Genomic DNA, 27,693 nt, shown 5'->3' on the forward strand with positions numbered 1-27,693 from the left:
AATGTTAATAATTCCAAAAAATAGATTGTTTTTCAAGCTGACGCCAACTACTGGAAATCTAATATCAAACCTATTGTTTTTTTTCAGTGTTTTTTTCTCATAACTGTTACCAATTACCCTCTTACATACTGGAAATTGTTGATAGCAAGAGAAGAAGGGTTATCAGACACACCTTCTCTAAGGTCTTCTCTCTTATCTTATCTGCTCCGCTTCATCAAGTCAATGAGTTTGCTTGAGCGAAATCTGACACATGGACGTTTCTTTCCTCCCTCACCCTGGGCCCAAAATCAGCTCAGGGGCTCATATTCCACTTGCTTTTCTCAGAGGAAACCGAAATGTGGGGTAGGGAGGGCAGTGTCCGAAGGGTGGGGCCTTCAGTAGTCCGAGCGCAAATCGGAATCTACACATCTAACTTCTTCCAGGGGGTTTTACAGTGGTTTCTTTTCATTTCATCACTTTTCAAGAAATCGGCTCATCCTCATCCTGCTTTTCTGTTTCCTTCTTTCACAACTTACTTATCTGTCTTCAAATAAGGCCATCTGAGTTGTGAAATCTGTGAAACAATTCTTGCAATGGAATGATCTCCCACTTTAAAAAAAAAAAAAAAAAAAAAAAAAAAAAAAAATATATATATATATATATATATATATATATATATATATATATATATATATATATATATATATATATATATATCTTATATAAGATATATATATATATATATATATATATATCTTATATAAGATATATATATATATATATATATATATATATATATATATATATATATATATATATATATATATATATATATATATATATATATATATATATATATATATCTCTTATATAAGCAAGTCAGTTTTCTCTTCATGTTTTCTCTGCTTTTTTTTTTTTTTTTCGCTTTCCCTTTCGGCTGAGCAGGTTGGTTAAGGGGCTTTTTAAGCGCACTTTAGTGGGTTAACGATCAGCCTGTTTAATCCCATGGGTGTGTTTGAGCATGCATGGGTGTGTCTGGTGTGAGTGTGTGCATGTGTGTAAGAGATAGAGAGGAGGAGGATGATAACCTTGAGTGAATTGGAATCAGGATATCCAAAGAAAAGTAGCACTGTCCCTCATGGACTTGAGGTAAAAGTCTGCTTTTGCACCTTTGATGCTGCCCACAGAAACACAGCAGGAGAGTAAAGCTGCGCCAGCAAGGACCACAGGAGTCTCGCATCAAACTCGCAACCCATAAAAATCTATTATTTTTAGGGCTTTCACAAGCTTTTATTAAGGCTCTTCCAAGCTTGTGTGTGCATTTGCTTGGTTACGTGTTTGATTTGTTTTGTTTATTGGCTGTCTCTGTCTCTTTGTTTTGAGCTCTGTTGTTGTTGTCATAATGTATTAGCTTTCAATGAGTTTGGTACAGGCTAAGAAAACCATTGCTGCACTTTGACAGCTAAACAGATGCTGTTTCAGTTTTCTAATAGACGGTAAATATTTAATTGAAGTTGGTCATTACGCTCCAGACTGTACTGTTTGCAGTGCGCCTTGGGCTAGAGCGGAATAACTTGCCGGTGTTTTTGGCCAGAACAGGTTATGTAAACCGCAGTTGTGTGGTGTTTTATTTTTGTTTTTATTAAGCGTGACACCACCTGATTTTCAACCACATTTCTGGCCTCCATTAGCGACTTTTCTTAAAAGATATTTTGCTCCGTTGTTTTGTTTCTCCTCTTCTTAGGTTTAAGCGGGTTAGATTGTCCTAACCTATATTAGTGTCAGCTTGAAATTAGTTTACTACAGATAAAAAGACTGATAAATTCATGAGTAAACATGACAGGCAGTAACTTGTGACATGTAATGTCAATACTTTTGAGAACTGGGGGGAAAATTTTAGCTTGTCTGTAAAATCAACATGTTATTTAATAAGGGTCTCCTCCTGAGTACGACTGATGAAACAAACCTCCTACTTTTTTACAATAATTATTTTTTTCCCTTTGCAAATCTTGCACATAATGCTCAAGAGTTAAACATTTATGATGAAGCTATGAGCTATATGTGTGCTTGCTTACTAACAGTCCAGTGGCGCTCTACGCAACTTAATGTACTGTTTAAAGTAATCATTTTAGACTTTGTAGAACTGCTGTTTCTTTTTAACTGTAAAGCAAACAGAAAGGAAGCACAACTACATGAAAACAAGTTTTCCACTCTGCAGTTGCAGGCTGCAGACCAAAGCAGACTGACTGACAGGTTCTTAAGTAGACTTATCACTTAATCTTCTAACTGTATTTTCCAGCAGAATTATTTTGAATTAAGGAATAAACTGTCATCTGATGTGTATCAGATCACATCAGCCTTCCACTTTCCAGTGGTCTGCTGATAATGCGGGATACGTTTCAGTGTTAGAAAGAAATCATGTGGGTAAATCATAAACCCCTTATTAGCTTTTAAGAGAGTTCTAGGCTCTGTATCAGAATAGCAAAAAATTTTAATTATAATTCTTCTTTTTTTTTCTTCTGTACTGTTGATGACTGATTATCATTTCATGGTGCAATAAACACTTTGTCAAAGCTCTTTGTGAGAGGAAACTAGTTTGACAGAGTGATTGCATTGGGTTCTTTTTATTTAGTGTCGGTTCCTGAAACCAGTTCCCGTGTCGTTGTCTCCCCCCCCCCCCCCCCCCCCCCCCCCCCCGTGCAAGCAAACTCTTACTGCCGTGCTTCTGTGCTCCCATAGTTTTCTCACTGTACATCGACAGATTTCAATTTGCATCTACCAACTTCATTAATCTTTTTGCAGACAGGGGTGGGCGTATGTAAATGTAACCCTCTATTAGTCAGCCAAAGCCATCACCACTCTTCTCTGCTAATGCTTCCAATGTAGCTGGAGACATTTTCTCTGGCCTGGCCTCTAGTAAGACTGCATGCATGTTTCCTTTTTTTCCCCCTCAGACCTCAGAAATTGATCTAAATGATAATAAAGTTAACCAACAGGCTGGTGAACCTAAATAATCTCAGCCAAGATAAACGTCAGGGAAAATGATCACTTTCCCTGCCGTGCTTCCTTTAAATTGTCACTCTCAGCACTTTTTGCTTGTTAGCAGGTAGTGATATAGAAATCAAAGACGAGTCAGTCAGTATTCTTACTGCCATCTCTGTCTATGACTTCAGAAACATTAACCTTTTTTCATGCGGCGTGTCAGGACAGACACTGAGGTGATACCGGCGTTTCAGCTTCTCCTGCATTTACAAAAATAAGTCTCACAGTCTAGTATTTCATTGGGCCACTTTTACTTTTGATGCTAAGGTTATGGTTGCTTCTATTCTTACGCAGTGTTGCAGAGTGGAATTCATTTGTCTTTGAAATCTTGTATTGATGATGGGAGAGTCAGACTGCTGCATAAAGCCTTCTCCATCACATCCTAGAGATTCACAGTGGGTTAAGGTCTGGACTCTGTGGTTGCCAGGCCATGTGTGAAGTAAAGAAAACACTTGTGACCTGGCCAGTATTGACACCCCTCCTGAATCACCATGAGTGTGCTTCTGAAAAGTTTTGTCCTGATCTATCCCCGGTGTCCAAAGCTCTAAGCTTTGCCATGTAGTTTTCCAGCTCCAGTACATTTCCTTATTATTATTTACATGTTCTGTACTATAATTACACATGAAGAAGGTTACTTTCAGTTACTTCCTTGTAACAAGGGGTCACTGCAGCAGATAGTTCTGCATAGATGATCTGGGAGATTTCTACACCAGATGCCAGGGGTTTTGTTTCTCTGGCTGAAACCAAATCAGCAATCTTTTACTTGACAAGCAAATGTGTGAACTACTACACTGCAGAGGCATCTTTTCCATTCATTCATTTATGTTTGCCTTTATCTCTTCTTCTTTTATTATTATTTTATTGAATAAAGCCTCGCGTAGCCACAAAATTGCAAGTTCTTCGACATGCAACACACACACATACTAACCTTAATGAAATATGAAATATACTAATCTGTATTTTTTTCTTTTTCTTTTGTTTCCTTTCTTGTTTCTTTCCAGTTCTTTGTCTCTGTTTAGTATTGTGTTTTTTTTAATAACATATTGGGCAAACAAAGACAGAAAGAAAATGATGTCTCATGCTCCCTGAACCACTCTTTCTCAGTGTGAGTCTGATGAATCCTGGCGTTGTCATCTTGGAATATGTTTTAATCTCCTGCTTACTTCACTGATTCTTTCTTCATAATAAAAAAGCAATGTTATATACTGAGAAAGCACGTTTTGGGCTTCTTATCCCAGCATTATCATTTTTTCCAGTTCTCTTAAACAGTTGGATGTTCACGTCTCTGTACAGTCCTTTACATGTTTATGCCATGATAAATATTTATTTAGCATAAATATTCTGTTAGGTAACTGCTTCTTGCTTAACATTGCATATGTTGTAAAACGAAAAGCAGCATGATAAGGAAATACTTTCTGTCACCCTTTCAGTACTTTTTAGTCAGCAGTACAATATTTCTGACATAATGTTAAAAATAGTGGTAATGATGACATTTATGGTAATTAGTCATGAGTTGCTGAGAGGAAAAGTGTCTTTCCTGTCAAAATGCTGTTGTGAGAGAGAAAGAGGAAAAAGTGCATGAAAGGAGAGAGGAGACTTTCTTCTGAGGCCGAAGCATTAAAATCCTAAATGAAGGCTAATTACATAAGAGGACAAGGGGAAATGCTGTGCACCCTGAGGCCTTGGCCATCTATCTGATTTAAGACACACAATGTGTCAGCGGTAAATCGAATCTGCAGGGAGCAATTGGAGGTTCTCTGCACACACACACACACACACACGCTTGTATTGTGATAAGGCTGCGCAGCACACAGGATTTATTGCACTGGTGTTAGAATTATCCTGTCATCTTCTTTATTTTATTAATCAGCTTTTGGTCAAAGATGTGATGGAAAAAAATGTTGAGCATTTGTTCCACTGTGAGGTTTTAGAGCACAGTGTTTGGCTTTGTGGTATCGGTAAAAGCGAGACGATTTTAGATGTGATGACTAGAAAATCTGTTTTATTTAAATTTTGACATTTTTGTCTCCTTTAAATAACAAATTAGCAACAAACTGACTATTTGTGATTTTTAATCAGTGATGACAAGTTCTTTTTAAGTTGTTTTGCAGAATCAATTTAGACTGCTTTGTAAAGAAGTGTATAATATTTTGAAATGTACTAAAGTAGAACAGGGTTGTAGGAAAAAAAAGGTGACACGTGAGTGGTTGTACTTGAAATATTCCATTCTTTCACAGTTATATATGTTAAATAGCAAATGATTAACTTTTCGTTTTTAAATGTAATTGTTTAGCTGCTCCTGGGCTTTATTGTATTCATCTATTAAAAGCTGCCTGTTGTATTCAAATGGCACACTGTATTTTATTATACACTGTATATACTTATAAAAATGTAACATGCTACTGGTCTGAAAAAGTAGATCATCTGTATCTCACACTGGAATAAACTTGCAAGATTGTGCCATTGCCCTTCATTTTGCTCCCTGTGGTCGACACCATGTGGCCCAATTTCCTGTAAAGCTCCACATTCCAATACAGCATAACTTCTCTCCAGGGATTTAGCACGTGACCTCATCTAGCCTAAACCATGCCCTTCTCAGAGAGAAACAGTAGAAGTTTTGTCTCTTGGTTAACTGCTCTCCTCTGTTCTGCAGATTATCTTGTACATCAAAGTGGAGAAGGGCCTTACTGTTAACACACTTTGCAGTTTGACTCTTACTGTAGCTTTGATTTGTTCCTTCCTGGCTTCGTCTGCCTACGCACATGCGCTTGTCTTTGCTGACTGTGTAACTGAAGTGGGGCACAGAGACGAGACTCCTGCAGGGTAGTTTTGGTGATGCTGCACGTTCTCTGCCATCTGTCTGTCTGTCTGGATCTTAGTAATGACATGCTCAACATCATTACTGTAAATGATAAAGTACAAGAGAAATGGTGAAAAGAATAGCAGGGATTAATTGCTGCGATGGGGGATTAGCAGAAACAAGGAAAGAAATGCCCTTATAAGAGTTCACATTACAAATGGAATACTGGCCTACAGTGTCTCAAAATCAACTCAATTAATCTAAATATGTTAATAATAATGGATTGGATTTATATAGCGCTTTTCAAGGCACCCAAAGCGCTTTACAATGCCACTATTCATTCACTCTCACATTCACACACTGGTGGAGGAAAGCTACAGTTGTAGCCACAGCTTCCCTGGGGCAGACTGACAGAAGCAAGGCTGCCATATCGCGCCATCGGCCCCTCTGGTCAACACCAGTAGGCGGTAGGGTAAAGTGTCTTGCCCAAGGACACAATGACCAGGACAGAGGGCCCGGGGATCAAACCGGTGACCTTCCGGTTACAAGGTTACAAATGCGCTTCCCAACCCCCAGCGCCCCTGTCGCCCAAATAAACAAGTTGTTAAATATTATTAGCCCTTTAATACTTAAATAAGTATTATCCCTTCTACAACCAACTGTCCTACTCTACCCTACCCACCCCATCTCTTCTTTGTTTTTGTTTTTTATTTTTGGTTGTTGTTTATATCTTTTTCCCCTAAAATATTAAAGCATGTAAGCTGCTAATGTCATTATACACTCACAGGTCTTTATATTAGTTACACATTGTTAGTGGGTTCCTCGTTCATGCTCAGAACTGCTTTAATTCTTCGTGGCATTGCTTCAACAAAGTGCTGGACAGACCCATATTGACATGATAGTATCACACAGTTGCTGCAGACTTGTCAGGTGCACATTCATGATGTGAATTTCCTGTTCTACCACATCCCAAAGGTGCACTGCTAGATTGGGATCTAGTGACTACGAAGGTCTTTTGAGTGCAGTGAACTCATTGTCATCAAGAAACCAGTTTAAGATTATTTGAGATTTGTGACATGGTGCATTATCCTGTAGCCATTGTAAGATGGGTACACTGTGGTCGTAAAGGGACACACGTGGTCAGGCTGCGGTGTGGTGGTGTAAACAATGCTCAGTTGGTACTAAGGGACCCAAAGTGTGCCAAGAAAACGTCCCCCCATACCATTACACCACTAGCAGCAGTCTCAGCTAGTAATACAAGGCAGGAAGGATCCATGCTTTCATATTTTTAAGCCAATTTCTCACCTCGCAATTCAAACAAACAAAATGTGGCAGCAGAAACTGAGACTCATCAGGCCAGGCAACATTTTTCTAATCTTTGTCGTTCAATTTTGTTAAGCCTCTGTGAATTATAGACTCAGTTCCTTGTTCTTACCTGACTGGAATGGTACTTTTGTGGCTTTCTGCTGCTCTAGCCCATCTGCTTCAAGGTTTGATGAAGCTTTCAGAGATGCTCTTCTGCACACCTTGGTTGCAAAAAGTGGTTATTTAAATAACTATTGCATTCCTATCAGCTCAAGTCAGTCTAGCTATTCTCCTCTGGCATCAACAGGACATTTTTGCCCCAATAAACTGCCGCCCACTGAATATTTTATCTTAGATGGACCATTCTCAGTAAACTCTAGAGATAGCTGTGTGGGAAAATCCCAGCAGATTCGGCAGTTTCTTAAATACTCAGACTAGCCCATCTGGTATCAACAACCATGCCACTGAAATCACCTTTAATCCTCATTGCGAAACTTGCTTTGAACTTTAGGTCATCCTGACCGTTACTACATGCATGAATGCAATAGATTGCTGCCATGTGATTGGCTGAACAGGCATCGGGGCAGCTGGACAGGTCTTCCTAATAAAGTGTAGGTATAATGTTGAATATTCCCTATAAACAGTTTTTAAATAGTCTAGTTATTTGTTTTCACAACACAACAGCATATCATAAATCCCCAAAGCCTTAGAAAATCCAAAACACGAAGCTACTGAGAGAGAAAAACCTTTAAAGCTAAACTATTTTGCAGCAGCTCTGAATCAGGTCATCCACTGCTTTAATTATCTTCTCTTGTAATTCTTGTTCTTGTAAAAGAACTACTTCCTAATGTAATGTTATGCTTAATCATAACATTAAGATGATTGCTGTGCAGCGCTTTGCATTGTGTTTACTTCACCACTGAGCAACCCTGACTACACAGTGCAAGTTGAAGGAATAAATTCCACTAATTCCTGATGAAAAGAGGCGACAGAACAGATTGAAGTAACTCATTTAGTTCTAAAAATTCCCCAGCCTGCCACAGTGGAAATGAGTGCTAATGAGATGTCTTTGTGTCCACTTTGCTAATGATTCTTTGTGGGCATCTGTGTCTGGTGTATATTTGAGAATAGCAGCATTGAGGGAAGGAGAAGGAGAAGACGCAGTAGCAATAGCATGGCACAAACTGTTGCTACGTGTGAGAGGAAGTCAAACTGTTAGGCTGAGGTACTTATTTGTGCTTTCACTTGTGTCCTATCTTTTTGAACTTCATTTTAAAACCATCCTCAAAAAGAGCTGGTGGACAATTTGTTGAGTAGGTTTTTTTGAAGTTATGTTCATGTCATAGTAGTTGAGACATAATTTACGCTTGATATTTACGCATTTTCTAGTATTACCAAATTGAGCGGACTATAGTTCAGCACTCCTTGCATGAAGGTGAGAAGGGATGCCAGCAACAGATTTGAGTGCCGTACACTTTCCTTCTTACAGGCTGCATGGCACAAAGACTTTTTCAGGGAGGTATAAATGCAACATTTGAAGAAACCGTCATGCTTTCATTTTTTTCTATTGAGTCTCACATCTGTTTGATGTTTGCTTCGAAGACACTTTGAAAATACTTTGTGAGGATAGTCGCGAACAAATGTTCAAGTTTTAGGTTGGGGAAGAAGTGACTGATGCTATGAAATGATGATTGAAATGACAGCCGTGCGTAGGAGATTTAGACATTCACATGCGAGGATGGCAGAGTTGGTGGGTGAGTGTTGTTTAGCAAGAGGAAGAAGGGAGACGAAAAGAGGGAGCCATGACACAATCACATGACAATTTTTGAAACAAGGGTAGCTTTATAACCCCGCTCCTCTCTGGCAACCAAAGGCTCTGCTTAAGTAATTTGAAGACCAGATCAACAAACCCACACAGGTTCCTATTAGCAACACAAACTGAAAACACACACACACGTACGCCATGTATTCCCGTTCCCGGGTAGGTGAGTTGGATAATCCCATGACTCGCCTGACCTCCTCCATACTCCCTGCAAGTAGTGAATCTGGATTGGCTGAGAGGCCGGGCTGGGGTGGGGTTGGAGGGCGTCCGCCCCAGCGGCCGTAATGCGAATATTATATAACTTGGAAAATGAGGTAGAGTGAGGGGGGTGAGCAGTGAGAAAGGAAGAGAGAGGAAGAGAGAGACGGATGTGAAGAGAGTGAGGAAGTGAGAGTAGCAAGAGGCAACAAAGGAAGAGTACAGTAAAACGGTAAAATTACACAATGGCTTAAAAAATGGAGAACAGACTTATTGTTTTTATATTTTACTACACTGACTAATATTTGCTAGAGCAGGGACGCAGGCTACTTTTCCTGTGCCATCTTATGTGAAACTGTCAGACTTCCTTTCTTTTCAAAACCCAGGGCTTTTGTTACACAACAGATTTCAAATTTGAAACTTGTGCTACGTGTCAAGAATTATTTGCAGCATTTGTTGTTTTGTTTTGTTTTGCAAATATCATTCATAAAAATTACATATTTACAATCAAATATATCTAAAATAAACCTGCAAATCTCAGTTAAAATCATAAATCAGTGTCCAAACAGCTTTTTATTTTTTGCTTGTCAGTTAAAAATTCCACATAAAAATGTTGACGTTTTATCGAATGGAGCAGCTACAGTCACTTTCGGTATGCGTCAGGATCCAACACTGTGAATGCTCTTATTTTCTACATCCCTCCCATGGGCACCTCATACTTTCTGCTCCCACACATTAGCCTAAAAAAGCTTTGATCTGAATGGAAAAACTAGGCTTACTGTATATCAGTTCCCACTGTAGTTACTGCTATATGATTCCCCAGTGACAGATCAGGTCAGCTCAGTTCACGCAGTCTCTCCATGGTTGCTACGGGCAATTTATTTATTTAAGACTGTTGTCCATGCTGCTCTATGTCTTCTACTGCTATATCACATAATTTTTACTGGTGTCCATTAAACAACACGTTACTGCAATTAGTTATAAATCAGGATCCATTTTAATGGAATGTAGTTTACAATGAACACCATATGCTATTTTTAGACACATACTCTTTCTTAGCATGTGTTCAAACACAAACGCACGCAGCGAAAGCGATGTTTGTAGGTAGAAGTAAAAGGGTGTGGGAAGTCACTGTCATCATGGCCCAGCCTTTACTTTCCTTCATTTGCCTTTTAAGACCAGGTTCTAGACTGATGCAGCAAAGTCCGTGCAGTAAATCACAAATACACACACACACACGTTCCAAAGGCAGTTTGGGTGATGAAAGAGCAGCAAAGGGCCATGAACTGCAACCTGCTTTTTGTGTTTATTCGTGCCTTTTCCTCAAACCCCCCCACTGGAAAGTATTGGTTAATGCGTATGTAGGCGGGTTAATACACTTCTCTTTTCTGCATGTGTACATTTGGCACTTTGTGTCTTAATCACTGTGCAGAGTTGGCTTGTTTGTCAGTACATACAAACCCTGTTGCCCGTGTGAGTGTGTGCATCAGAGAACGATCGACTGTGTGCACGTCTGCTGTGTTCTAGCCCAGTATGCATTCCTAATGAGGCTTGACTCTGTGCTACATGGCTCAGAGCCACACATGATGTCTCAGCAGTGGGAGGAGCATATGAAATGGCTCGCAAGTAGGGGTGGGGGGTTATAAATCTTTAATCCAAACACCACCCTGTGGTCATTTTACATTACCAGCAGTTGAGTCATGCCGTAACAGACCAGAACAGAAATTTGTAGCATGTGACATTTTGTTGTTGTTGTTTACTGAACTTTTAAACATTAAAAATGAGAATAAAAGAAGTGATAAGATAATTTTTTTTAAACATATAGCTACTCTACATTGCAGTTGTGTTAATTTTGACAGGATATTTTGTTTTAGTCTTAGCCATAATTTTGGCATCTAAATTCTTTTATTTTTAATCTAGCTTAAGTTGATTAAATATTATAACATTATAGTAGACTCAATATGAGATTTATTCAGTTGACCCAAAATAAAAAGTGTAAAAGTTGGTCATGAGGGTTGCTCCATATGGTTTTCAAAGCATCTTCTTTTCAGTGATATCAAATACAAAATGTGTCCATATGTCTACTGCCCTCTTCTTCCCAAGCAGTTGATATTTTGTCACATTTTCATGACAAACAGGGAACATGAAAGCTAGCTGTATTATTTGCCAGTGCAAGAGACTTCTTCAGTTTTAATAAGATCAACTACAATTGTGAGCTAGATGGCTGAAAATCTAAACAGACACATTGCCTCCACTTCAGCTGCAGAGGATGAGGTGCCTGCATTTGTCAGTCTTTCTAAACTTCTGTGTTTACATTTGTTTAAATCGGATGATTGGTCACAGGTGGTCTCCCACTTCACTGGCCACTTTTTTGTGGTCTCCTAGAAGTCCAGATATTTACAGCTCAAGCTCTGCCCCATAATAAGTGTCCACAGTTTCGTCAGTTGCTCCTTTAAGTAGACGAGTAATGAGAGCACCAGAAAGATGAGCACATAGCAGGAGCATTTGCCAACATTCACAGAGTTCCAGTGTGGCAAATAAAGTTTAAACACATTGAAAGTTGATTTGATTTCCATCAGTCTATACTCTTCCGTTTATCCTTAGAAGCAACGACCATAGGATGAGAGGCAGGGTACACCCTGGACAGGTTGCTAGTCTGCTTCAGGGCTAACACAGAGAGACAGACAAACCATTCACACTCATATTCAAACCTCTCGGGAAAAAAAAGAAATAAAGGGTTTTATGTCCACTGAAATGCTTGGGCTTTTAACTCTTTTAAGGTCTGCTTGAATTTTCATTGTAGCATCCCAAATGGGCGTGTTGGGGAAATTCCACATTTGCAAAAGCAAATTTTATAGACTTAATTTACAATATTATGCAATACCTGTCATAATGAGGTATTCTGTGTTTGTTTCCTTACGATTATGGCTCAGTTGCTCATGCTGGAAATGATTTACCTAATGACTTCAGATTTGAAAAGCTGTGACACCACAAGTGGAGTTGTTTGCCAGGTTGATGATGAACAAATAGCATAGATGTTTGTTTTTGGTATGATCCTCATTGTTAAAACAACTCATTTAAAAAGTCCTGTGAAAGGACCGCATCGAGCCCTTTGAAAACACGACTGTAGCAGAAATGAAAAATAATCGCCCATCAGTATATTTGTGTAAAACTCTGCCAGATCCCTTGTGTTAAGGAAGGATCCGAATGTAGCACACACACTAGCATATTTTGGCTATGTAATGACAATAGCCTTTTAACTGACATATCATGTAATTAAAATTAGCAGTCATTCAGTTGTTATAAAAATCCTTATAAGTAATCCCATCTTGCATCAGGATCACTGGTGTGTCCTAATATATGGACTATGTACAGGATCAACTGAACAATAAGGGGAAAAGGACTGTTTTGTATATACATTGTCTGCACGTAACCTATATGTGCCAAATTTGATTAGACTATTGAAGCAGATTACTGTACTTCCAGCTGAAACTCCTAATAGTTTCAATTTGTGGGTTTGATGAACCATACTTAGCCTCTGAGGTTATAGTGATGCAGAAAACTAGGTCTGAAATTGAGGTATGCATATTTAACAGAGGTGCATTTATTTTTGTGGTGCAATGGAACAGTACTTGTGGAAAAAGTATTCTGTGTTTTGTGATTGCATACTTTGCTCAGATGGGGATCAGAAGTTTAGCTGGGACTGCATTCCGAATCCAGATACCATTCGAACTTGGCTGCGTTGGAGTCATCTTGACTAGCTCACCATAGATATGAATAGACATCTTAGCTTAAGGTGTCTTCCAAGAGCCATCAACGCTACTCCCCTTGGTTGCGGTCCAATTTACATAAGCAAGTGTCGTCTTTCCAATGACCATCAGAAACTAGGCCCTGTGAATTTGGGTCATGCTTTTTTAGATAGCAGTGCTGCTGATCTGTGAGGTGGATTCAGAGTTCCAGTTAATGTAATCCACTGTACTTTCCAGTTCTGATTGAACATGTGGAGAAAATGGACAGCAAAACACTTGAAGCCTTAGTTGAGAAGTGATGTTGTATCAGCACTGGAGCCAAGATATCTGTGGACCTAAACGCAAAGTCATTGTCAGGCTTAGCAAGCTAATCCTATTACATAATCCCCATATACATTCCAACTAGTGTGCTACCAAAACAAACAACAGGGGAAAGATTTAAGTCCTTTAATGCGGTCAAATTCCTGTGATGGATTACACGGCAGTGTCAGTCGAACACAGCAGACGTAATGTATTCTTGGTTTGCATCCTGCCACTTAACTTGCAGTGCAGCTGTCAAGTTGGTCTTAGTGACTAGTTAAGCCTCACAGTGCACTTCATGTATGTAAATCTCTCAGTTGGAAATAACAACGTGTATGACTGTGTGTGATTACACAAGAAGTATAAAATTCTTTACTTTGTATCGTAACACACTTAGAAGATTGGACTGAGATTTAGAGCCTAGATACAGCACAGAGAAGCTGTTAGTGATAGGCTTCATTGGATTTGGCTTAGAGTTGATTTGTTTTTCACTTTAAGCATTCATTAATGAAAAGACATCTGGCTCATCATTGCGTTGTGTCAACCTGGGGAAAACACTGCAAACACTATGAGGGTTTGAATTCCGATGAGGGATGCATTTTTTTTTTATCACCCTAAGATTTGAGTCGGTTCTTTGTTCTGTCTCTGTAATACTGTGTATATTTGGGATCCGTTTACAGAAAATTGCATGACTAAATTTGGGCTCATTCAAAGGTGGTGTGAATGAGTCACCCTACACATGACATTTCCATGCTGCAAATCAGCATTCTTGACACATGTTTTCCCCCTCTTTCCTCTCTCTACATATTACAGTTCATCACCCAGAGAAGGAGAGATCAGCAGCTCTGTGGTACCTGCCCAATCCAAGACCAGCGGGCAGACTCATAAGATCTGTTTGGTGTGCTCAGATGAGGCCTCTGGATGCCATTACGGGGTTGTAACATGTGGCAGCTGCAAGGTTTTCTTCAAGAGAGCCGTTGAAGGTTGGTCTCCCGCAATCTGCACCCACTGCCTCAATCACTCAGACACGGCACACTCCTCATTAATGCTGGAAATTCAGTTTTACTTTGAATGATGGTACTATGGATGTTTAAATTACATATGCTTATATACATATGCACTAAATTGCTAGTATTTATTACAAGTTTTCTCCCGTTACACTACAGCTCTTGATGCTTCTGCACATCTCTGCTCTGTCCTGAAGAAGAAAATTTAATGATTTCTCCAAGTTCAGGGTCACAGTTGAATAGTAGAGTGCAGGGTGAGATCTTATTTCTTCAATTGTTTGTGGGTTTAGTACATTAGTTGTATTTCTCCACCTCTTTTATTCCCCTTCTTGTTTGTTATGCCCCAAAGCAGGGACTGCTTACAACTGGTTTTGATTACCAACAAAACAAAAGCGTGCAGAGGAAAGGCCGTAATCCAGAAATATCATCTTTCCATTTTCTTTTCCAGCTTTCCAATAAAGTGGCCACGCTCTCTAGCCAATTTATTAGGTACACCTTACCATACTGGTTTAGACCCCCTTTGCCCTAATTGTTCATGGCATCGATTCAGAAAGGTGCTGGAACCATTCCTCAGAGATTTCAGTACATGACCTGTTAGCATCACACAATCGCTGCAGATTTGTTGGCTGATAAGACTCTCCGGTTCCACCACAGGCCAATGTGCTTGGGATTATTCAAGCTTTGTAAGGCTGAGGCGTTTAAGCAATGCTCAGTTGGTGTGAAGGGACCAAAAATGTGCCAAGAAAGTATCCCCCACACTGTTGCAACACCACCACCAGCCTGACCGCTTTTATACAAGACAGAAGGGATCCATGCTTTCATGTTGTTTACACTAAATTCTGACCCTGTTGTTTTCAAATGTTTTCAGTTGTCCAATTTTGTTGAGTCCATGTGAATTTGTAGCTTTAGTTTCCCATTCTTAGCTGGCAGGAGTGGGACCTTGTGGGTTCTTCTGCTGCTGTAGTTCATCTGCATCAGAGTTTGACATGCTGTGCGTTCGGAGATACTCTTCACCATATCTTGATTGGAACAAGTTATTGTTGGTTTCCTAGCAGCTCAAAGCACGGTGGCCATTCCTCTGACCTCTGGAAAAAATACCCAGAGAATGCCAGGGCATTCTAGACACTTGCCACTCATTAGATGTTTTCTCTTTATTGGACCATTTTCTGTAGCCCCCAGAGATGGTTCTGTGGGAAAATCTCAGCTCAGAATACTCAGACCAGCCAGTTGCTGCCATGCAGCTTTCTGTGTACATATCTGTGTTAACAAGCAGTTGAGCAGGTGTACCTAATGAAATGTCTAGTGAGCGTATCTTCTAATGGGGTACAGGCAAGGTATTTGATTTTATTTGATTATATTTTTGTTGAATCACAGTGGTTACATAGACCTATTTAATATGTGCACAAACAAGTAAGAAAAGGTTAGCTACATATGTACTTCAATGTGCATATTTATCTCTAAATGGTTTGTGTGTCAGAATGCTTTGGAGGGACGGGCAAGAATGCATTTGACAAACCGTATTTTGCATTAAATGCTTTTACTGTCATGCATTCATCCCTGAGCTTCTCTTCTGCTCTCTTTCCATTCCCTTTCTTTCTACAAGCTGCCTCTGCAGATGTGTTACAGGTTGCTTAGATAGGGTTTTCTGAGGTGTATTTTAAGTCATTATTAGCGACTAACCCTAACCCTAAGACATCAACTTCAATTTATCATTGCCCAAACTTACTGAATATGCACAGAAATGACTCACTTAATTTCAGGTATCAGTTAACATAGCCCTGTCCTTTTCTTTCATTTCTATGCGTTGCTGGTGAAAGAATACCTCGCGATCAGACTTGCTTTAGGGAAATCATTACTCTGAATATTTGGGGACACGGTGTAGATGGATTATTTGACTTCTGCAGCAGTTAAGGATTAACTGGGCCGGTTTTTAATGGAATTTATTATAGAAACATTTCACAGTCTCCAACATAGAAAAGGAAAAAAGTATCAGACAAACTGATACAGATAGACTGAAACTGGAAACAAGAACCCTTGGTATGCCCTGAATTATATCCTGATATCTACGATATTTACTTCTATGGTATACTAAGATCATGATTAACGGTTATCCAGCATGTCGGTATTTGTTATGCAGTGCTGGTGTAACTGCCAAGCATTCGATATGAAGTGCAATTTCACTGCCTACAGTAATAATGAGAAAGTCATACCTGTCATTTTTGTTTTTCTCTCCCCCTCTTCCTTCTCTGGTCATTGTCTCTATGGGGAAGGATGGAGAGCACGACAAAACACAGATGGTAAATAAATACACTTTTAATAATAATAATAGTAATAATGATAGTAATAATAATGATTATTATTTTGATGATGATGATGATGATGGAAATTTTAGCATTCATGATTTGCCAATGTCCCCTGTACTTTTTCAGCACTGATCAATCTGTCTAGAAACATGCATAGCCTGTTCCGCCAGCTATCTGTTAATGCATGCAAATGTACTGATTTGGTCATTTAAATCAGCATAAATTGCCTGTGAATGATTTTTGCACTCTTCATTTTCTGTCTGGAATGCCCCTCATCTTATCTTCCTCTACGATGATAGATCTAAACGCAATCACATGCTGTCTCCAGTTAGGTCTGTTTTTTCAGCACTTAACCCACATTACTTCCTGAGATCTGTCATGAGAAATGAAACCTCTGCCACCCCTGTAGTTACATTTTTCCTTCTGTTAATTATAAAGCGAATTATGAAATACTAAACATTTGGTGGTTTACCTTTACAGAATCAAAAAGTGGATTCCCTTCCACTGGTCACGTTTAAGCTCAGGACCTCCTGACTGTGACTTCACAGTGCCAACCACTAACCCTGTATGCCAGTATTGGTTACAAACTCAGCTACGGGCTTCACCATCCACTGCTGATGGGTCGTGCCAGACCCTTGTTAGCAGATTAGGGCAGGATAAGGGAGGGAGAATACCAGTGGGATTCAGTTGGCACTTTTGACACTACAGATGGCTGTTTACGCCATTGTTTGCAATGACTCTCTGTGATATCAGCGACGGCTGCAACATGCAGCTCCAATCTTGTCATCACACCACCAATTTTTATTGTGGAATATTATGATTATTACTGGGTTTCGTAGCGCGTTTATCATGATTTCTATGTGGACATCTGGATTAGTTTCGCCACCTGTAATATGCAATATAGCAGCGCTGATCCCTGCTTTTTGTGCTAATTTTCTCTGTGTATGTGCTGGCAGGCAGGGGAAAATGACTCTGTTTAAGCTTCAGTTCTTTTTCAGCTTCTGCCTAGATCACTGTAGCTTCTGTATGCATCCCTGTTTGTACAACCATATCTGTGAACATATTTTACTGTTTACCGATCATTTTCAGCCATGTTCATTCCTTGTTAATGCAAACCAAACCCTTCCTGCTGCTCATTCTTCACAGTATGAGCTGCCCACTGGTGGACCAGCAGGATGCTACTGTTGTAAAGAAGTTACTTGTAAATAGAGAGGGAATATCAGAGTTAGCAGAGCTTCATTAAGCCTAGTTAAGGCTCTGGATTTCAATCAGATTGAGATGATTTGGCATTAACTTAAAACAGGTCATTCATGCTTGAAAACCCTCCAGTGTGGCTGAATTAAAACAATTCCACAAAGAAGAGTGGGCCAAAATTCCTCCACAGTAATGTAAAAGGCTCAATGACAGTTGAACACTTGATTGGAGCTCTTGATGCCAACGGTGGCACAACCAGTTATTAAGTTTAGGGGGCAATTAGTTATTCACAAAGGGACAGGGAGGCTTAGATCATCATTTAAAAGCACCATTTTATACTTACTTACTTTATACTTACTTTGCTTGTCTTTATCTAATATTCAAATTTGTTTTATGACCTGAAACATGTGTCAAATGTGCAAGAAAACAGCACTGGATAAGCTTTGCTGTATACAAAGGCACGTACTATTTTTTTTTTATGTTGTCAATTGAATAATATGATTCTTTTTATATAGTGCTTCTCTTCATATTTATATAGTGTTCCTTTCCTTTTTAAGTGCCCACGAAATTTAAGTTGTCACACACTGCCCTTTAGGTCAAAAAGCATCAAAAGCATTACATTTTAAAGATCAGGGTAGATTAGGAGATCAGTGTTCATCCTCCACCCTAGGGGGAATACTGACGCTGGTGACTTTGTATACAGTCAATGAGTTTTTCTGCAATCATGCAGAAGGTTTTCAGCGGGTCTATAAAAAAATAAATGAATGGTTTCTGGAGAGTTTGTTGTATCATCTATTATAATGAGTTTCAGTAACATGAAAAGACTATTTATTGAATCCTCTGCTTTTGCCACTCGTTATAATGTGTAGAACAGCCATTACACCATGATGAGTAATGCTATTATAACACGAGTGACTAATAAGTAGGCTTTTCACCGTTCCCCACCATAGTAAGCTACAATGTAGAAATTCAATTGCATAGAACGGACATATTCGATTGATAAGATTGGATGAACTTATCAAACAATTTTTCACAAGAACACCACAAATGATAGAGGAGGGATGTTTTTGTGTTGCAGAGCTGGAGCAGACTATAGTCTGACGCTTGGTGCTTTGCAGCACAAATCCAGTGAGTAAACACAAAGTCGAAAAAGTAGCCTGCATTCCTGATATATTTTTTAACTCTTCTAATTTGTGATTTGTGCATTTTATAGTGTGTCCTATGTATAAGCAGTCTTATTTCAGACAATGACACACAATTCCAACTGTGAGAAAAGCAGACTTCTATGTAAAGCCAGTGGAAATGAAATGTAGAAATGTGCTGACTTTCAGTTGACAGTGACTGGTAACTGAAGGAAGTGGTAAAAAAATTGTGAATCCTTTGCTCTGGCAGATGTCAATTAGTTGCAACTTTTCTAAATAACTGCCCATGGTCTGTTTTTCAGAGTAAACACCACCAACACTTCATATAAAATTCTTGGTTGGGTTAGTTACTCATATGGGGAAAATCAAAGACACTTCTAGTTAATCATCCCATTTTGATTTCAAAGAAGTGTCACAGTGAAACTTTAAACTATGACCAATTCCACAGCATAGGTTATCTACTGAATAGTCATCACAAAAATAAAAAGCATATCTGTTGCTAGAAGGAAAGTGATTAATGTGATGCTTCCAGGTCCTGTCGTATAAGTGTTACATGCACTGGAACAAAAACGCTGTTGCATCAAGACTACATAACTGAGACATAAAATAGATCTTCAAGCATAGCCCATAAAATATTGAGCAACAGCCCAATGATTTAGTGAGGCCTTTCACAGCTAAAAAATACAGACCTGACAATTATATTGACAAAATGCTGCAGATTGTGATCTTGAAAGTGTTCAAGAGACAATGTTAATGTACGAAATGCCAAATTCATCCTCAGGCATGTTTGTCCTTCTGCTGTACACTTGCAATGAGGATCAAAGTTGCACTGTCGTAAGACATACTGCCACAATATGAAAGCATTTAGTATGTCTTCAATGAATTTACAAACATTAAACAAGTAAGCAGTTTCAGTGCAACCAGGGACTAGCTGTGCACATCTGTAAAATATAGAATTATATATGCATTCATAATTCTTTAACAACAAACTATTGCTTGCAAATACCCCCCCCCCCCCCCCCCCCCCAAAAAAAAAAAAAAAAAAGTAGTTTAGGTGGTGATTGACTCCACATGACTTCCTCATTGTGGTCACAAATCAATTGTTCCTTCTTGTGTAACAAAGGATTATTAAGAAATCAAAAGTATCCATGCTCTATAATCAAATGTGGACCTGTTTTAGAATCTGGTGCATGCTCCATAATAGGAATGTTAATGATATGGACTGTGCGTTACTCTCAAAGACCAATGGCGTGGATTTTGCTGTCTAGTCTAAGTGCATAGTTGTGGAAGTGAAGCTGTTAACACCAAAGGGATCCCACAAGCCTGTTAGGCTTACTGTACAACAGGTGATTAGTGTGGTCATAGATATTGCTCGTGCTAATCCTTCTCAAACATTCTTTGCTAGCTAATGTCTTCTTTCCCCCCTCCTTCTTCTCCTTCTTCTATTTACAGGCCAGCACAACTACCTGTGTGCAGGGAGAAATGACTGCATCATTGATAAGATCCGCAGGAAGAACTGTCCAGCCTGCCGCTTCAGAAAATGTCTTCAAGCTGGAATGAACTTGGAAGGTAAATGATCAGACCCATCTTTAAATGAGTCCAGCCAACGTTCAATGCTTTAATGAAAAACTGGGCATCTTTATCTTGTCTTATGTGCAATATTGTGAAGTAAAGTAAAGTACCTGTGCTGGTTATATTTCCAGCAGGCTTTGATTGGATCATTCACACAAAGGTGGATGTTGCAGTTCTTCTCTTAAAGTGTGAATTACTCTTTTCTTGGACTCTCATCTGTATGTGCAAGGGCTTGTTGCTGATTGGTGCTTCCACTTGGCTTATGTTCAGCCTATAATATTGACTGCTCTTCTTTCATCTTGGCTTCCACCATGACTAGACCAGCGCCACAGCCAAACTGCAGCAGTAATCCCTACAGCTGCTTCAAAGTGCAGCCAATTTGTCATTCGGGGCAGCTGTGATTCAGTGCGAGCAGCTTTAGTTTAGGGAAGTGGTTCTTAAAGTTTTTCGGGAAGCCCCAACTTCAGAAGCTGAAAAAAGTTCATGTCCCACACAATTTGTAATCAATCATTAATAAAAACTGATCCAAATTGGTTCATTTAATGAAATTAATTGTACCAGTAACCTAATTTTCCCTTCAAGTATTAATTTCACTTAGTGTCACACTTTCTCCTTGGATGTCCATGTTCTACTTGCAGTGGTTCATTTAAAGAAACTCTGGTCTAGGCAGTATAATTCTTGCAAGAGGTCTCTGGTCCAAATCCCAGATGATCTAGTGAATATGAGCCAAGTGGAAACACCAATCAGGATAAGGAGCTTGCACATATAACTCTGATTGCAAAAACAAACAATCACATTACTTAGTAAAAGGAAGCCAGTGATACAGAGCTGTAACAACAAATAAGAAAGGCGCATTCTAGCAGTGTGGTCTCAGTGAAAGAGTGGTTGCCATGAAATCATTCATAAGGAATGGAAATCATAGAAAATGAGGTAAACGGAGGCCAAATTACACAAGAACTGAACAGAAAATCTTTGACAATACGTCTTATCGACTGAATGATACTAATTTGAATAAAATTCTGGTTCAAATTATCATCAGTATGCATGGAGGAGGTCAGACGAGAGGTCCAACAGTGAGCATATACAGCCATCTGTAAAATGTAGTGGAGGATCTGTCATGGTTTGGGGCTGCATTTCAGCCAGTGTTGTCAAAATTGATTGAATTGTAAACACAGAGAAGTAGCGTCAGATTTTGATTAGCCATGCAATACATTTGGAAAGCATCTCATTAGCAACAGCTAAATTTTTTAGTGCAGCAACGATCCCAAGCACACTGCCAGTACAATAAAAGCGTATAAAAAATGAAAAACACAAACACTCATGGATTGGTCTAAGGAGACCATATGTCACGGCTGGCGGGGTGAGCCGTGTGGTGTTGGAGGAAAAGGAGGACCCAAAATGCGGCAGTGACTGATGATTCGAGTGATGTTTATTTACAAGTAGTGGAGTGGCAAAAACAGGCAGTGAGGCATGACAAAACAACTGAAGAAACCTAAACTGGGAGAACTAAATGACGAACCTGAGACCATACAAAAGGGGTGCAGGGCAGAGACAGGAACGGAACACCATAGAACGCAGACAAGCCGACAACGAACACAGACCGACACCCACTAAATATACACACACACAAGGTAATCAGGTAATCACACACAGGAGGGAAGAACAGCTGAACCTAATACACATGAGGACCGGAGGAGACAAGCTGAACACAATGACAACAGACACAGACTTTCAGAACAAAACAGGAACTCTAGGACACGAGCCTTCAAAGTAAAGCAGGAAACACACAGACTGATTTACAACACAACACGGGGACATGAACAGAGCACCAAGGACAGACACAGGTAGGGCTGAATATACACCAAACTTCAGGTTCAACCCTAAACTAATACAAAATCAGAATAAACACAAAACGCTGGGTCAACGACCCAGGACCATGACACCATACCTCAACATTATTGAACCAGTGTGTGATCATCCTGGTAGAAAGGGAAAAAAAGCAGTCAGTATCCAAATAACTTTAGTAGAGTACTTTAATTACAAGAAAGCTGTGGTGAAAAGTAAAGGTGGTTAAACCATATATTGGCTCTATTTTTGCCTTAAATCCAGGTTTTCCAGTTAGGTTTGCACACATTTCAATAAATTGCTGCACTTATTTCCCATTTTTTTTAGCAAGATATAAATAAATTGGAGTGGCTTGAAACTTTTGCACAGTAGTTTATTTCACTTTAAATTTGTTATCAATCAATCAATCAATCAATCAATCAATCAATCAATCAATCTTTATTTATAAAGCACTTTTCATACAAAAAAAATGTAGCACAAAGTGCTTTACATGGTTAAAAGCAGCCCACCCCACCCTCCAACTCACTCCCCACACTCTCATTAACATAAACGATGTGAATACACACATATCCTCCCCCCCCCCCCCCCCCCCACACACACACACACACACACGCACACTTTATGAATCCAATGGCACAGAAATTTCCCCCCGAAATAGGTAAACTATCATTCTTTTATTTTAGCTTTAAAATTGAGCTAAATGACAGATTACTGACTATGTAAAGAACATTTTAGAGTACAGATGAGATTAGTAGTTTAGTATAAAAATAAAGGAAGAACAAAGGAAAAAAACAAGAATAGATTAAATATGGCCTGATGGCTAATATGGCCTTTATTGTTCTATATGGTTCACACTGATCACTGCTTAATTCACTCCTAAGTCCAAGCCTCCAAAACTTCTATTACCTGATGATCTTTCACATTTTTGGGAAGCAACAGGTTGTAACCAAAACAACAGCTTTATAACCAAGAACCTGCTTGTTGTGCTGTTTCTGCTTGATGCTCCCTAAGGGGAATGAAATTGCTGTTACTAGTTTGTATGAATCAGCGTTGAGTGAGATTACATGTTAAAAGTGCAGTTTTGGTCACAGGGTGAAGGTAGGTTCACAGAGAGTGAGAGGAACAAAGACAGAGAGAGGGATTTGATGGAAGTCAGTGCATCAGCAGACAGACTCCCAGCAGAAAGGCTCTTAGTTGCCATAGAAACACCAAGAGAGGAAATTAAAAAAGGTAGAGTAGGAAAAACACGTTTTTTCATGGTAACCTCTCAAAGTCTGACGTTTTGTACATTTAGTAGCAGGAAATGTTCAAATGAGGCTTAGATAATGTACAGTTGTGGGCAAAAAACACAGCAATTTGCCATATCTGTTGTTTCACTGATGTCACACTGTTGGAGAGAAGCTGCAAAACAAAAAAAACAACAAGAAAAATCCACTGTTAAGTCATATGTCGTCATAAATGGAATTCTTTTTGTGATTTTGTAACTATTTGCTGGGCAGAGACCAGCATGTGGCACTCTCCTGATCTTTAACTGGTTTGTTAAAACTCAAAGTGAAATTTCTTCATCCATGTTGTAAGGTGGGGTGAAGCAAGCGTGTAACTTAAATAACTTATTAACGTTAACTGGGAATATAGAAGTGTTTATACAGTACATGGATGCATTACAGTGTTGATTTTTCTAGGTTAATTACACTGTGCAGTAAAACAGTGAAAGCTAATTTTGAGTTGATTATTCACTTCAGGACATAATAGCCTGTCTTTATGTCACAAAGTAACTTTTTTGTATTCTGTGTGTTTCTAGAGCCAGAGAATTTGGTCAGATCAGTTTATTTCAATTGTTTTTATAGTTCTAGTTTCAGTGACTGTATATGTTTTCATTTTAGTTTTCATTTTAGTTCCATTGCCCAGCCCATGGAGAAGCAACCCTTCTGTCCAGGGTTTGCTCCTTGTGCATGTCTGGATCTCTTCCAGAGATGCTGTTGTTCCTAGAAGTATGTCTGCAATACCCATTGGGTCTCCAATTCGTCAAAATCACGAGCCTTTATCTTGCATTATTTTTTAGTTGTGAGGACATCTGCAGAAGAACTGCAGGTGTGGCAAAAATTGTGTTTATGTGGCAAAAATACTACCTATTACATATTGCAGCTGAGCACACAAAGGGCATGTACCACAGCAGAGACCATTTGAGCTCAATATTTTTGGCTCTTGAACTGATGTTCAGTCTTGGACACTGCACACTCTTCCAAGAAAAAAACCCATTTGTTCTTGGAGTCATAACTGATCTTTGAGCTGCACAGTGAAGGATTTTCAGAAAGCGATCTAAAAACAATAGCAGTGCCTAGAAAGGAGATGGAACTTGAAAGGTCAAAATTAGCCAGTCAGCCTGAAATGAGGTAAAATGAGGTAGAGTTTATGCTTTTTATGCATAGAATTGCTGAATTGTTTTGATTGCACCTTGCACAAAACATTTGTAGAAAACACAATGCTTGTGAACAATTTATTTTATTGAAGCATCTTCTGATTTTTTTTTCTGTACCTCTCTTTTATTGCTATGTCTCACCTCACAGCAAGGAAAAACAAAAAGCTGATCAAGATGAAAGTGCACCGGGCTGGGGCATCAGAGCCCACCATTAGCAACATGCCTGTTCCAGTCGTACCCAGGAGCATGCCCCAACTCGTGCCGACCATGCTGTCCATACTGAAGGCCATAGAACCAGAGATCATCTACTCGGGCTATGACAGCACACTGCCAGATACTTCATCACGGCTCATGTCTACTCTCAACAGGCTAGGGGGACAGCAGGTTGTCTCTGCAGTCAAGTGGGCCAAGTCACTACCAGGTAACAGAAAAGCTCTTTACCATGGATTCCCTTTGGTTTATTTTATATGCACAGACTTGCTCAAACAAACTCCATCACTGGTGGTAAATCCATCTAGAAAATTGAACTAATGGGTCTCAAGTCGATGATGAAAAACAACTACATCCACTTTCACTTGTCTATTTCTTTTAACACATGATGCCAGTTAAGGAAGTTGCCTCAGTCGTACGTCCCCACTTAGGCCTTAGTCATATAGGCCTATAGACTGACCAACAACAATGTGGCTACCTCCAGTTGTTATTTTAAAAAGTGGGGGACGAGTTTCCAGCAATGGTTAGCATGAAATTGGTCACAAAGAAGCATATGCCACTATACCGAAAACATTGTCGCAAGTAGATTGCTAATAGCACAAAAGGCAGTACTTTTACTTTGAAGGCACATGTTCTCTTATTATGGTTTGTATTGCACTTCTCAGTTTCACTACTACCTGGTGAGTAGTTTGCGAGTGTTTCAGTAGTACATACTTCTGTAGTGCTCTTCTGGTTAAGACCACAGCCTTTATTTGTCTGAGTGTTGTCATAAAAAGTAAATAACGAGCGAAAGTGCAGTTGTGGCTCAGTTCAGTAGCCAGCTGGGTGTCATCTTAATGGTAGGGTGACCAATAAGGAAGTGTTTGATGCATCTCACTTCAGACTGCACAAAAGGTAAATTTTTGATTTTTTTTATTCCTTTTTCCTCGTTCCTTTTTTTTTTTTAAACAGTTGTTTAGTTACCAATGTCATGTCACCTTTTTAATGGCTGAATCCATAATTACAGATGGAGGAGTAATTGTATCTCATGGCCAGAGTTTTTAGAAGCCTAGCACTTCCAAGGTATAAGGTCATGACCGATGTTAATAACTCATTAACTCTTAAATTTTGGGGATCACTGCATTGTTTTTGAAGCTTGTCACAAGAGCTCAAGAGCAGCACATGTAGTTTGTGCATTGCAGTGGTACTGAACACACGTGTGCACCCCTTGATACCAAAGGGAAATATGCCACTGCTAAAATGCAGCTTATACACAATAATTTGTATATTAACAAGGGAAATGTGCTTGTAACTATAGATTTGACAGAAAACTACCAGTCCATGATATAATCTCAGATCCACACATATAGAATGTATCTTTATACTATTTATTTGTGAATGTTGAAATGCATGGAAAATGAGAATTGGAAAAAACTTTCTTTGCCATGTTTGGGGACTCTTTTGCTCTAAGTGGAGCAAGACACTACACCAAAACATAGGATTCAGCACATAAATGGATATACTAAAATTATATTGTTGTCAATATAACTTAAATTCATGGTTTAAATGTCAAGAAAAAACAATAATTGCTGGGTTTTATTCCTACGCCGTTTCCATTCCACCAAAACAAAAATGGAAACAAAATGAATTTGAAACTCCAACCACTCGTGCTAGTTTCAACTCATGGAAACAGAAAGCACATGACCTGCTAATCAGTATTTCTGCTCCTGAGAAACCTGCCAGAAAACCATAACATTGGCTTATGTTTTTGTAATTTCTTTTTATATGACAAGGGGAAAAATGAGGAGAAAATCTGGTTTTAAATCTTATGTATGTGATGTCCAGAACTGGCAAGTCGATCGAGAGGAGAAGCACTAAAAGGAGGAGGAGGGGTCTCACATAGCTGAGCCATATTTCAAGGAAACAGAAAATGAAAGGACTTAATGTGCAGTTCAACTTTTATTGTTTTGAGAGCAGAAACAACTGAACAGCAACTCAATTTAAATATCCAGTTAACTGTATGGTCCATTTCTAGTATTTCTTAGCTCTTTTGTGGTAGTTTTAATAAAAGAATTGAGCAATTACTTCCACTTGTCTTTAATGTCTGTATTCTCTGAAATGAAAACATGAAAATATTCTGCACTGCTGTTTTAAAAGTATGCACAACTAATGACTATCACCTGAAACATATGCAATCATATGTGCTTACTAGGGGTGCAACGATACTGGTATCGATATTGAACCGTTCGATACAGTGCTTTCGGTTTGGTACGCATATGTATGAACAATACAAAATAAATTTTTAATTTATTTTATCAACTTTCCTTCTGACGATGCTGTCTGTGTTGAGCGCTCAGTGGATCTGCGCTCGACAGTTCAGCCTAGGCGGAGTAGTCGAACGCAGATTCACTGAGCGCAGGGCAAGCTAGCAGACAGAAGTTAAGCTCTCCTTGCAACATGGCAAATTGAACCTCCCCCACCCTCATTCAGATCTGGCGTTTGGAACTATTTTGGTTTTCATGTGACATATGACCCTGAAGGTAAGCGAGTCATGGACTAAAGTAAAACAGTATGTTGGATGTGCCATGCAATGCTCAATTACATGGGTGGGAGCTAGTGTGTTAGCGCAGTTAGCTCATTAACGTGTTGGCCGTCCAGCCCCATGCACGGGCAATCCCCGGTAGCTCGTTATCGGAGATTTGCCATGTTGTGGCGTTAACGTCATTTCAACAAGATTTACGCTGACAGCACTAGTGGGAACACAACAAATATGACTGCACATTTACACCGACATCATCCTAGTGCAAAGACAAGTGGAAGCAGACAA

General features: G+C 39.2%; 1 protein-coding gene across 2 annotated transcripts in view; it reads left to right on the forward strand.

The window, feature by feature from the left end:
• The window catches only part of LOC308387580 (glucocorticoid receptor-like), a 69,358-nt gene that overhangs the window by 25,297 nt on the left and 16,368 nt on the right, over positions 1-27,693 (forward strand). The window contains exons 3-6 of one of the 2 annotated variants that reach the window (XM_080867739.1): positions 14,009-14,178; positions 16,473-16,499; positions 20,294-20,410; positions 24,826-25,098. In XM_080867739.1, the coding sequence (XP_080723865.1) occupies positions 14,009-14,178; positions 16,473-16,499; positions 20,294-20,410; positions 24,826-25,098 (587 nt within the window). The remainder of the gene's footprint in view (positions 1-14,008; positions 14,179-16,472; positions 16,500-20,293; positions 20,411-24,825; positions 25,099-27,693) is intronic. The other variant, XM_080867740.1, reaches the window with a different exon arrangement.

The sequence above is a fragment of the Rhamphochromis sp. 'chilingali' genome, assembly GCF_963969265.1.
Source record: "Rhamphochromis sp. 'chilingali' genome assembly, chromosome: 19".
Taxonomy (NCBI): Eukaryota; Metazoa; Chordata; class Actinopteri; order Cichliformes; family Cichlidae; genus Rhamphochromis; species Rhamphochromis sp. 'chilingali'.